The sequence below is a fragment of the Abrus precatorius genome, unplaced genomic scaffold (genome assembly GCF_003935025.1).
Source record: "Abrus precatorius isolate BTA unplaced genomic scaffold, Abrus_2018 Scaffold5, whole genome shotgun sequence".
NCBI classification, from domain to species: domain Eukaryota; kingdom Viridiplantae; phylum Streptophyta; class Magnoliopsida; order Fabales; family Fabaceae; genus Abrus; species Abrus precatorius.
In genome coordinates, this window is record NW_020874395.1 from 2633370 (window position 1) to 2647595 (window position 14226).

The 14226-nt window shown below is 25.5% G+C and overlaps 1 protein-coding gene and 1 pseudogene across 1 annotated transcript; both read right to left on the reverse strand.

The window, feature by feature from the left end:
- Positions 1 to 779: 779 nt before the first annotated feature.
- Positions 780 to 7015, reverse strand: LOC113867646 (annotated as a pseudogene).
- Positions 7016 to 10191: 3176 nt separating this feature from the next.
- Positions 10192 to 13899, reverse strand: LOC113867800 (UDP-glycosyltransferase 83A1-like). The gene is made up of 2 exons (XM_027503283.1): positions 13389 to 13899; positions 10192 to 11072 (listed from the first exon to the last, which is right to left on the reverse strand). The coding sequence occupies exons 1-2, from the start codon at positions 13876 to 13878 to the stop codon at positions 10195 to 10197; spliced, it is 1368 nt and encodes a 455-aa protein (XP_027359084.1). The 5' UTR covers positions 13879 to 13899; the 3' UTR covers positions 10192 to 10194.
- Positions 13900 to 14226: the final 327 nt, after the last annotated feature.

A 14226-nucleotide genomic window follows, 5' to 3' on the forward strand; every position in this document is an offset into this window, starting at 1 on the left:
CAATCATTCTCATCGTTAGAGAAAATATATTGCAGTTTGTCAAACGGCGTAACAAATACTTTTTACAAACAAGTGATATCAGAGTTGCTTTACAAAGGACATATGTCTCGTTCAATCTCACCAAGTACTTTGGTACGTACTTTTTGTCATACAATTGGAAACTGAACAATCCAAAGAAATGGTCTAATGTATGAGCTTGAGTGCAAGATCAATTTCTTTGAATTGATTTGGAAAATTGTTTCGGTTTCAGAAAAAAAATGTTTCCTGTTTTTATTTTATTTGTTTCTAAAATTGATTGCTACATTATTTTTATTATATTTTATGATTTTAAAAATTTGTAACAATGATTAACTTTAGAATCATAATTCACGTCCTAGTTTTTTACATGGACGATAAAATAGTTTTGCCAAAGAATCTCTTTAAAGCAATTGTTACAAAAATGGAAAGTTGTTATTGATAATTATAGTATTTAATTATTAATATATATATTTATAGTTTTATTCATTATGATTTTTAATCATTAAGGCAATGCATAACAAAACTAAAATTTAAAATAATTAAAACTATATAAAAAGGTTAAATCCTATTTTACAATTGAGCATAACTAAAAGGACATTATCAATTTGAAGTTTAAAGTATATTATTCACGCCATAATAATAGATAAACAAGTCTTTATTCCATAATTGTACCATACCAAAGATCAACTTAATCCAAGAAGAGAAACGTCTCCATCTTCAAGAACATTGCATGGTTATGATTAAAGGCAATCCCTATACTTTCAAGATTTCAGCCACTTAACGAATCTATTGATATTCTCTGCAGATCTACCACCTTCTGCTATGTTGTTTACGGCCATCTCCTTCAATTGTATACATCTTGTTCTTATTTGTTCATCACTAATCAATTGATCCAATTTCTTTTTGATTTCCCTTCGTGACACAAGTCCATTTTCATCTGAATTCAACCCTAGCCCAACTCTCAACTCACCACAAATGAAATTTTTATTATAAAATTGGTCAGTAAAATATGGCCAACATAAGAAAGGCACCCCATTAGACAAACCTTCTATGGTAGAATTCCAACCACAATGGCTAACAAAGCAAGTTAAGGCAGGGTGGCTTAGCACCTTTTGTTGATGAGCCCATTCAACTATTTTACCTTTATTCCCTAAAATTTCATTAGGGTATACCATCTTATTGTCTTGACGCACAACCCATAGAAAAGGTCTATTGGTGATGTCAAGTGCAAGAGCTAATTCATTGAATTGGTTTTGGTTTAGAAGTGCTAAACTACCAAAGGCAACATACACGACAGAATGATGCACGAGAGATCTTCTTCCCAGAATTGCCCCAATGATCTTGTAGTTGCATTTGTATTTTCATAACTTCTCAACAGTGGGCCAACCGGTTGGAGCTTGGGAACAAAGAATAATGGTCCAGGTTCAAATTCATATGTAGTGTTGCAAAGCCACCACTCAGTCAAATTCGAATTTTGTATGCAATGTACCAAATAATCAAATATTTTCTTTTCTACTGTCGAGTTGTAGACATTTGACCACCAAATGAGTCCTGTGTCCATAGCTGGCATGTTTGGTGATATTTGAAATGTCCTTTTTGTTATTGGAAATCCTGTGGTGCCAAATAAAATGAGGTTATAAGACTGTTTAATTTGAGAAGAAAATATTTTATATAACAAATATCTGTTGTCAAAATAATAACACAATGGTCACTTTTTTTTTTTGTTTTAAAGATTTAATAAAAAAATAATAAAATTGAATCTTATTCTCAGTTTTTCAAACATTTCTGTAATATTAAGAAATAGTTTTCTAAAACCAAATTACACTTTCTCAACCAGTGGAGTCTTTTTTTTTTTAAATTTAAGAAAATAGAACCAAACAATAATTGGTTAGTGAAATGTGATGTACTTACCATTAGAATCTATGATGCCATCTTCAATAAGCTTAGGGATGTTTTGTTGCAATGCAAACATAGTAGCTGATGCAGGCCAGAAGAGAGCTACTTCGATTCCTAGCTTACTCCCAACTTTCTTGCTTGGCCATTGAACTCATGACCCTTTTATGGGTGAAGTCAGTATTAACAAAAATGATTTTGCATCCATGCTCAACTAACTTTTGTGAGAAGTTCATCAAGGAATTGACATGCCCTTGAGCTGGGAATGGTACAATCAACATATTGGGATTGTTCACGTTGTTTGTGTTTCTAATTTCTTTTGATTTGGAGGTCATACTCTTTATATTGGGCTACTTACTGTAGTTTACACTTTACCTGGGATGTTTAGATACTGAAATAATAAACAAATTGTTTGTAAAAATATTTTAAATGAGGCCGGATTATATATATATATATATATATATATATATATATATATATATATATATATATATATATATATATATATATTAGTTATATCTTTATTTTAATCTGTGAAGTTTATTTTTTCTTTTTTATTTATACATCTATACATCAATGATAAACTAATAAATGTCTTGCGTAATACTTGTCTTAAACATTTATAATAGTCTAAATTTGTTATATGTCAACAGAATTTTTTTACACTCAACTAACTAAATATTATTTTAAACACAATTTTTAAAATAATCATTTTACAATAATTTTCAATTTACATCAAATCATAATTAAATAAAAATGTAAAAATCCTTTATACTATCAATATATTTTACTAACAATTTAACGTTAAATTAACCTTTGTTAGTATAGATTTTTGTTAACAAAAATTAAATTGTTTATATAAACATTATGAATTTATTTAACAATATGATATATTATACTAATAAATAATTTTGTTAATAAAATAATACTATACAGTATTAATACATTAAAAATGAGTATGATATATTATTTGTTAATATAATTTTTAAAATTTTATATTACTAATTTATATTTTTATTAAATAAAGACTAACATAATTCTTATTAAAATTTATTTATCGATAATAATTTTTTTTATAGTGAAATAAAAAATAATGATAGACTTAAATCTGTCTACCAGAAGATTCAAAGATTACACGCATCCTTTCAACCACGATTTGACATGAATAACTCACACCTTAATACTATATCCCGATAATATGATTTTCTTATGCATCATGCATGCCTCACTTCCTTCAATTGTGATAAGATAACTCAAAATACAGACCCAGTTTTTCAGTTTGTGACTTGAAGATGAATTCACATATTTACACCCATTTCTGTTACTTTTAGAATATTAATAAGAAAATTTCCACAATAGTACTCAAATAATGGATAATGGATGAAAGATTCCAAACTCTTCACGGAGGCTGAAATGAAAGTAAAATCCTGAAATTAAAATTTTCTTTCTATTTAAAAAAACTAAATATTAAAAAAAATGATATTTTTTCCTTAACGTAAGGTGATTGAGCAAGTGGAGAATTTGGATACTATCTCAGACAAAACATCACTCACTAATTTTCAACTTATTACTTAGTACGAGAATGTTTTTCTTATATTTGACTTTTAACTATTAAGTATATGGCCCTTTTGTGTAACGTAGAGAAGAGTATCACTTTCACGTTGGATCACTGAGCAAGTCATAGACTTAAATACCATATATCAACTAAAAACTTTAAGCAAATAGGCTGTGAAACATTACTCACTTGTATATTACTCAGCCTTTTTATTATTATTTAACATAGAACTTCTTTTATTTATACTGAACTTCTAAAACTAATAAATATTTATTAATATATTTATAATATTTTCAATACACTATAATATATTTTTTATAAAATAAATTATTTATAATATTTTAACAAGTACTTTTATAATAATTACCATGGAGTCGAACATATGTTAGATGGGGAAAAATATCAGCATTGAACAGGTGTGCTAGTTGCGTGTTAACATGAGTGTACTTTTTTTTTTTTGGAATGAAACATGTTAACATCATATATCAAAATAGTCTATGTTTTTTTTTTTTTTTTTATTAAGTTTGTTGCTTGAATATTTTAGTAACTAATTAGTAGTTTGTGAAATTTCTAAGTATTTTATTTTAAAATAAATTATTATGTATAAATTATTATTATAATAAAATTATTTAAAATATTAATTTTTTAAAATATTTTAATTTATTTCTATGATCACAAATTATATATATATATATATATATATATATATATATATCAAAATGATAAATATATAATAAAATTATAATAGTTTAAAAATATAATTTATTTTAAAATAATATTTTAAGTATTATAAGCTTTATATATACAATAATTTTTGTAAAAATTTGAAAGTCTAAATAAAGTAGTAAAAAAATTTATAAATATAAATATATATTAAAAGTTTATGTAAAGTAGTAAAAAATTTGATAAAATTAGTATTTTCGTCTTTTAACTTCAAGATAAATTTTAATTTCATCCTTTGACTTTTTTGTTTTATTTATTTTAATAATCTAACTTTTACAAAAATTTTAATCAGAGACCTCCACCTTTGGACTAATAAATAATGATCTAAAATGAGTCAAGACCCATTAAACAAAGTCAATTTATGATCTTTTATGCTATCAAATTTTACTAAGAAGAAGCCATTATTCGATCTAGAATTTTTAAAAAACCATTCTTTCTCCACATATTTTCTAAATTTTGATTTAGGTAATTAACATTAATTGACCTTCCTAACAATTTAACTATTAGGGTTAACTTTCAAGGGAAACAACATTGTTCATAATCTTCCAAAGGTATCATAAGTTTTGGAAATAAATCTTGACTATTATTAGGGCTTTTTAGAAGGCCTTGAGTATCAGGAGAAATATTGAGCTCCTTTAGGACTGAATGAATGATTTCTTCATCTCCAAGAATAATATTAAAATTCTTAAATTCTAACACTTTATCTATATACGAAATAAAAGAGGGGAGATTATGTTTAGAAAATAAATGTTTAGTCTGGACATCAGTAGGCTTATCCTCTAGCATGATCACTTGTAAATCTTTTGTCACGACCTCAAATTCAACTTTCATTTTCTTTCTACTCCAATTCATCAAATCCAATTCTTTGGTTGAACGTTTCTCTACTTTAGAGCGTTCCATCTCCCTTTGAGCTACCTGAGCTTTCTAAGTTAGAAACCCCTCATTGCACTACTATGATGATCCCCAAATTTAGTGGCGCCTTTCAAGCCAAAGAGGCTAAGGTTCAAAACCTTAGTAGAGTGTCACTAGTTTTCCCTCTACAAGAAAATATTTCTTGAAACCTTAATAACCCATAAGTAGCTAACAACTATTTTTTTAAATTATGTTTAAAATTACTTGAACAATAAAATTTACCTATAATAAATATTATTAAAAATTATAATATTTCAATGTATATAATATTATATGACTTTTTAATAAAAATTACTGTTATTTTTTACTTTTTTGTTATGTGTATTTAGATATATTAAAAATTATTTAAAAATAATGGTTATTTTAGTATTGGTTGAGTAAATGTAAAAAGTATAAAAATTGTGTAATTGTTATTTTTATTAAATCGAGGTTATTGTCACCTATATGGTATTACTAAAAAAAATTATTAATGGATAATTTACTTTAAGAAGTTAAGTTTAAAGAGTAATTCAAATATTAACCACTCTTCAAACTTTAAACTTGAAAGAGCAGTTTCACATAAAATTACTTTTAGAAATGAAAATTGGAGAGTGGTTTAAATATTAGCTGCTCTCCAAACTTTAAACTAACTACTCCATAGAAAATTTTAATTCAACACCTCCTTCAACACATATATAAGTTATAATTTAAGTTTAAATATAATACTAGTTAAATATTTGGTATCTTTATTTGGAGTGTAGAATTGCCCTTCAATCTCTATCTCTGAGAGCAATTTCACGTGGAACTGCTATCTAAAAGACACTTCTAGGAGCGATTTTTACAAGGATCGGTATCAGCGTATCTTATAAGGATTGTCAATTGACAACTGTTATTTTTTAAAATATATCAAGGTTGTGAAGTATACCTATATGGACGACAAGTTTTTGCAATTAACGAGCCTGAAATCTTTATAAAAAATTGGTTGTTATATTCTTAATACAATATATGTGAAAGGCTCTTGCTAGGTTCCCACTATCTATTGCTTATTCTTATTGCTGCATTAATTAACTCGTGGCAATTAGAAATTATGCTAACCCCATCTTGGGTGACAATGTATTTGCATAAATTATCAAGAAAAAAAACTAGGCATCCACAATCTAACCCTCAATAATGGCAAAAACAATTGGCAAAATATTCTGATTACTACCTTGTGCAATGACCACTAATAGAACTCCTTTGTATTTGTTATATAAATGTGTCCCATCAACCTATACAAATAGTTTTTAGTGTCTAAACGATTTGATATAGGGACCAAAAGTTCAGAACACTTTGACAAAATATTTTAACATTGGAAACTAATTCATCAGCACGGTAAGCCCCTACATCATCTAACTGAACAATAGAACCTTGAACACAGTCACACATTATTACACGTCATTGCAGTAAAGCTTCAAATGAGGCTTCTTATTAACCATAAACTTTTTCAATTGTCTTCTGTTTTTCCATCCATTCTTTTCAATATATTGTCATGTAGTTGTATTGAGATTGAATCTTACCAATAATGAGTTTTATCTTAAAGGAAGGGACAAACTTGATCATTAGCTTTATATATTCTGCAATTGTGTTAGAATTTAATTTCCTATGATTCTGAGAAATCTTTCCCCTTGTACATGAAGGGTGGCTCCCAAATGGATGTTAACCGATCACTATGTTTGACAAATGGGTCTCATCGTCATCCACATCCTCATTTGCACTAAGCTCATCACTTCCATATTCTTCTTCAAACGCAGAGTTATCACTTTCATGGTTAGCATTTATCCATTCTACCTCTCTATTTAGCACAATGTTTGCATATGTCTCCTCATTATTTTCTTCATCAATTTTAATTACAATTTCTTTGAAAACAACATACAACTCAATGGTAGGAGTTAACATATGACATTATTGATGTATTTAAAACATTTATAGAACATTAGTATTGTTTGTTATTGAAATTGTATAATATTGCATAAAACTGTCAAATATGGATATTAGATACCTATAAATAATACTTTTCGCTACTTTTGGAAACTCAAATTCAATATTTTGAATAAGTCAATACTTAAGTTCTTCAAATGTTACATTATCTTTCATATACACACATGTTGACTTTTCGCACCTAAATAATACACCTTTATAAGTGTTTGAAATAATCTCATTATTAAAGCATATCAATAGAAGCACACTCATATTTCTCTTTATGTCTAAAAATTCTCCTTTTACTCACTTATAACTTACAAAAAATGAAAAACTCAATATTTATAAACACATATCTCAAAAATCGCTAATAACAATTAAAATTTTCTAATAAATTTATGTGGTACAAAAGTTGCTAATAACGAGTTTTTATACTATTTATTATTTTTAAATGACCAAAGTTGCTAATAATAATTATATACAGGGCAGGATTTTCTTACACCCGTATAAATTTAAAAACTCTTACACCTAATTTGAGCCTTTCATTTAACGGGTTATAATTTTTTTACTTTACTTGCTGTTAGATTTAAGTTAAATGAAAAGTTCAGATGGAGTGTAAAAGTTTTTAGACTTACAATAGTATAAGAAGATCTTTCTTCATTATATATATATATATACACACACACACCTCTATAATTTTTACCATTCACAAGTTTTGAAAGTTGCTATTTTTTACTTAAAAAAAAAAGGTCATGACTTTTATTAAAGTCTTATATTTATGTAATACTCTAAAAATTTTCATATTTTTTGTATTTTTAAATAAAAATCATATAAAAAATTGAGCCGAAGTATTTTTAATGGATTTTTATCAAATTTTTAATACAGTGTAATATAGTTTTTTTTAATAAAATTATTTATAATTTTTTAATGATTACCTTTGTAATAATTATCATGGAATCCTAAATCTGTAGTTGTTGTTAATTGTGTGGGTCAAATCCAGTCATGAGACTTAAATGCTCGCCACCCTCTTGGCCACCAATCCTTTTCAAATTAATAAATTTCTAAAAGTGCCGAAAGCGAGTGTAAGTATATCATAATATTTAAATAGTTAAATAAAAAAATTATATTTTTATAAAATAATAATAAAAATAGATATATTATATTATTCGTAAAGTTAATTTTGAGAAACTAATTTATTTTCATTTTCAGAAGATCTTTTTCATTTTTAAATGATATCTTAAATGCACTTTCTAGATTTTTAGTTTCAAATAATTCACATATTTTTTAATTTATTTATTTTCTTTACCAAAAATTAGAATTAATACTTATGAACAAGAGATTTTGAAACTGGTTGTATCTATGCACCGAGTTAAATGAGAGCGTAGGCTGTAGATAGTGTTTAATTACATAAATAAGGATTTGATAATTTAAAAAATTAGGTTTCTTTTATTTACTCTGTTTTTTTATAAATTTAATCTCTAACATTTTTATTTTTATTTAATCTTCTATTAATAATTTATTAACTTATTTTATCATTTATTTATATAACATTCAAATTATTTCATATAATTCGACAAAGACATAACATGAAGATTTTCATGTGTCCTTAATAGTGTTATATTTTAAAAAAATTTAAGTTATAAAATTAAATTTTTTAAATTTAAAAAATAAATGTCACATGTGTTATACATATCAATTCTATTTCATATTACACTATTCAGTGTTAAATGTTATATATATAATTATTAGAAAAAAGTAATTATTAAAAATATTAATAAAAAATATAACATTACTTTGAATGGGAAGTGTGCTTATTGGGGTTAGTTTTGGCGGGCACATCTAGCTTGTTTTCATATTAAAGGGAAGATGATGAGAAGAGAGAAAGTTGAAAGGGTGTTATAATTAGAATGGGGACCGCATCAACGTGCCTACTGCTTCAGAATGCATTATAATTAATTCAACTTATTTCATAAATAGATTTAATTTGACCTAGGCTTAATATAAGATTTATTTTGTGTCAAACTATACTAAATCAAATAAAAAAAAATTAAAATATGCATATGTTAATAATTTTTTAAATAATAAATATTTTTTTAACAGTGTGAAGACTCACGTGTATTCACACAAACTATTTCACATAATATGAGAGAGTAAAAGAAATTAATTGATTCTCACTTTTGCTTAAAATATATAATAATACAATAGTTTTACTAAAATCTTAATTTTGTCAATAACTCATTAAATAAATCAATTGTTTGAACTGATATGCACTTTCACTTAAAAAAATAACCTATTATTTTATTATTAATATTTTTAGTGCTATCAAATAATATAATAATATTTTACTTAAAAAAATAAATATTATATATTTAATAAAATAAATTCTACAATCTTAGTTATCAAATGATAAATTTTTCTTTTATAAAAATTAAAACATTTGTCTGTGTATAATATCACAAGTTTAATACTAAGCCGGCTAATAAATTAACAATCATTAATTTATCAACTAAGATCAATAATATAACATTTAAAGAACTATTAAAAAATAGTATAACATTTCTTTCTATTCTTACAGTTTTAAATTAACTTTAAAATATGATATAATTTATTAATATTCTAACAAGCTAATTTATCATGAATGACTTAAGAAAACACATTTCTTTTTTTATTTAATTACTTACTTAAGTCTTAATTTTTTTCTTAAGAATTTTTTATTGACAATATAAGTTAACCATATAAAATTCTCGGTTTAAGTCATTTCAATGACCACGTCCATATGTGTATCATTGTTTATGAAAATTAATAAATAAAATCTCTTAATAGCTTTCTAATGAATATTATCATATATATTGATCTATCTGAATTATTAATATCTTATTTATAATATTTTTATGAATAAAAATAATTTAAATTAAATTATAAGAGACATGTTTTTTATTCTCATAATTTTTATTACGATAATAAATCTTTAATTTTAATCGATAGTCTTTATCAAATAAATTATTATATTAAAATAGTATATATAAGATAAAAAAAATAAAATAACATTTTTTTTATTATAACTGAAATGGAGTACACGATCACACGGACTTGAACATACATACTTACTCGTACAAGCAATTGATCCAATCGATTCTTCAAACTAAAATTGTACATTCTTATTCTTTTAACCATTTGACAAACCTATTGAAATTCTTTGAAGACAGACCTCCTCGAGCTATGTTCTTGATGAGTTTCTCCTTCAGTTCTAAAGACCTTGATATTATGTTCTCATCACTGAGGAGTTGGTCCACTTTCATTTTGAACTCCTCGCATGACACGAGTCCGTTTTTATCCAAGTCAAAGCCAAACCCAATCTTCAGCTCATCACAAATATATGTTTTGTTATACATTTGATCTCCAAAATATGGCCAACACAAGAAGGGCACCCCATTGGACAAACCTTCCATGGTAGAATTCCAACCACAATGGCTAACAAAGCATGCTATGGCTGGGTGGCTTAGCACCTTTTGTTGAGGAGCCCATTCAACTATCTTACCTTTACTCCCTTTGAATTCATGGGGACATGCCATCTTATTGTCTTTACGCACAACCCAAAGAAAAGGTCTATTGGTGAGGTCAAGACCAAGAGCAATTTCATTAAATTGGTTTTGGTCAAAAAGAGTAAAACTTCCAAAGGCAACATACACGACAGAATGATGAGGTTGTTGGTCAAGCCAATTGATGCAAGAAAAATCTTCTTCCCAAAATTGTCCAATTGATTTTGTGGTTGCACTGCTATTGTCATAACTTCTCAACAACGGGCCAATTGGGAGCAAATTTGGACTAAAGGATAGTGGCCTAGATTCTAGTTCATATGCAGTGTTGCAAAGACACCATTCTGTCAAGTTTATACATTGTGCACATTGCACCAAATAATTGAGTACTATCTTACCAGTTGTTGTATCACCCATATTCAACCAAAAAAAGGTTCTTGGATCCATATCGGACATAATTGGTGATATCCGAATTGTGTTTTTTGTTGTTACTTTTAATCCTACAATGACAAATAAATAAGTAGTAATGTCAGGTTAAAGTTTTTTATGTTTTTCATTCATAATTTTTCCCAAATTTTAATGTCAGGTTTTCTTGTTTCATCTCTATTCAAAAATATACATGACAATGTTAGATCTGAATTTTATACAATTTTGATGGCACCGGGATTTCTGAAATTTAAATTCGCTTAAGCAACTTTTAAAGAAAAAAAAAATATTTGCTTAAGCTAAAATAATTAGCTTAAACAAATTTAATAAAAAAGTAATTTTTATTCAAAGACAAAATTGTTAAAACATTCAAAACATCATCTTTTTTTATGTATTATTTTATTAAATATTTTAAATTTACTATATTACTTATATTAAACATATGTGAGATATAATTATTTAAAATTAGGTTAAATTATTAAAAAAATAAAAATATAAGAATAATAACTTTAAAGAATTAGCTGTGAAACAAATACAGTAATACATGATATGAAATTTTTATAATATAATCATAACGTGTAATCACGTAATCTTACAAAAGGTTTCTTCAAATTTTATATAGTTTATTAAAAAAAAATTAAAAATTTTCACAATTTTGACTTTTAAACAAAAATCACTTTTTCATTTAAGCCAACGTAGACTACAGGTAGCATTTTCCCGGAAACCGCAAAGGATCAGATTCGATGGCGACAGTGTTACGGACAAATCATTCTTAATTCTTGTGGCTTTATGGTTGTCAGGATGGGGACAAAATAAAAATTTGTTTCACTTCTTACAAGATCTTGTTACGTGAAAAGTTAGTATTTTTCTTTTCTTGATAAATTTATATAAAAATCTGATTAAAGATTCACTTATGTCATTTATATTTTAAATAGATTGCCAAAATTATATAAATTCTGAAATAAAATAGTCATTTCGAATGGTATATAATGAAAAAGTAGACAAATTTAGTGATTATTGGAAACTAAAATAAAAGAAAGTACTTGTTTGTTAAAAAGTGAATTAGTACGTTAACTGATGCCTAAGTAATACTTATAAGTGAAATTTATAGAGTTATACGTATAAGTAATACTACTTTAATGAAATCAATTATGAGAACATTGGTATCCTTAAGGAAAATGATTGGTAGTGCAAATTAAAAACTTTGTTTTCGTACCAATCTAATATAAAAAGACTGCTTACCAGATTCTTTTTTTTTTTTTTATCATTTTTGTTAACTTCTCTCAGCGTTGAGTTTAACTATTTATAAATAAAAAATTTTTATTAAAAAAATATATAGTTATTATATTAAAATTCTAAAAATATAATAAATATTTTTAATAATTTTTTATATATTTTTTATTTTAAAGTTTTTGATAAATGCAACTCTACCAAAATGTAATATACACTCTTTCCAGTTTTTTTTATAAGAAATAAAATAGCATATTTTTTTATTTTTATTTAAAAAATAAATAATAAATTTAAGATGTATTAATTGCTAATTTTTTTTATATTTTTTATTAATATTATTAAATATACAAATTACTAACTACATCATTTAATATTATGAGTATTTTTAAAATAAAATTTATATTTATAAAAAATATAATAGAATTAATTATTTTTTTTAGTTTTGATAATTTAGTTTCTTATTTTTTATAAGAAAGATCAGAGAAAGTAAAAGTTATCATTTTAGTTACGTGCCATTCCTTTTAATGAACTTGTTTTACATCTAAACGAAACGAGTTCGTAATTAATATTATACCTTTAAATAACTTGGTATGTGTAGTCCAACTCTTCCAAAACGAACATGTTAACAAATTGTGCCTTTTCAGAGCTATTACTTTATATATAAGAGTGAGAAAATAAAATTTTAATTGTACAATTTTCCATATATGATCAGAATTAATTAATTTTTAATGTCAAATAACTATTTAAATGACTAGATTCTTAATCATGATTAAAATTACCAATCAGTTAATATTAGGTCTCTTACTTTTGTATAAAAAAGGCGTGATACCAGATGCTTTTATACTCGTTCTAATTTTTATAAAAAGGTATTTTATAATTTTTATGAAATATTTATTTTTTTTCTCACGTACCTTTAATAAATAGTGTTGATTGAAATTTAAATTAATAAAAATAAATGTCAATAATAGAATTAGATTCAATGATATAATTTTCATAACATTCTTTTAATAATCTAAAAATTAACCAACTTTATATACTTTTGTTAGTTTATGTAATTTAATTAGAGGTATCTTATAAAAAGAATAAGAGAAAGTATTATGAATAATTTTATATAAAATCTTATAAAAATGAATCTGGATAGTGAAGTATTATATTCTTACCTCCATCAGAATCTATAATGCCATCATCAATAAGCTTGGGGATGTTGCATATCAAGGCCAACATAGATACAGATGCAGGCCAGATCATAGCTCCTTTGATTCCCAATTTAGTTCCAACATCGAAAGCCCATCCCATGCACATATCTGCAACAATGAAGTTGATTCTGTTGTCACTGTTCAAATGAATATCATCTATTAGCTTCTCAAATGTAGAAGGCATGGTCCTTAGTATAGTATCACATAACTTTCCCAAATCTTTTCTATCATCCTCAGGTCTTAAACCATCTGAGATTGACACCAACTTCAACATTGATTCATCCATGTTATGTAGTTGGTCAGCCATAGAACTCACCACTCGCTCATGGTTGAAGTGTGTGTTCACAAAGATAACTTTGCATCCATTTTCAACCAATTTTTGTGAGAGGGTCATCAAGGGATTCACATGCCCTTGAGCTGGATAGGGTAGAACTAGAATAGTTGGAATGTTCATCTTGTATTTGGGTTTCTACGATTCAGTGGCCCATAGTTTACGCTTTATATTGACGTTTTTAAAAATTCTATTTCACGATTTGTTTTATTTAATCACAGTGAAACTGTATTTTAAGTAATAAAATAATATAAAATTTGGCTATTTAAAATTGTAAATTAAGATAAAAGAATTCTATTGCATGACTTATGAAAAAAATATAATAAATGGTTAAATAATAGTAATAATTTATATGTTGATATTATATATGAGTCATATTTATTTTAAAATAATTTTAAAGGAAAAAAAACAACAAATTTTTTATTAAGGAACCAATTTTGGCCTTTTTATTGATTTAGTAAATTCTCAACT

Excerpts from the sequence above, each read along its gene's own strand:
- LOC113867800 (XM_027503283.1), bottom strand. The coding sequence starts at position 13,878 with ATGAACATTCCAACTATTCTAGTTCTACCCTATCCAGCTCAAGGGCAT. Across the intron at positions 11,073-13,388 it reads CATTATAGATTCTGATGGAG|GATTAAAAGTAACAACAAAA; the intron begins GTAAGAATATAA and ends TTGTCATTGTAG.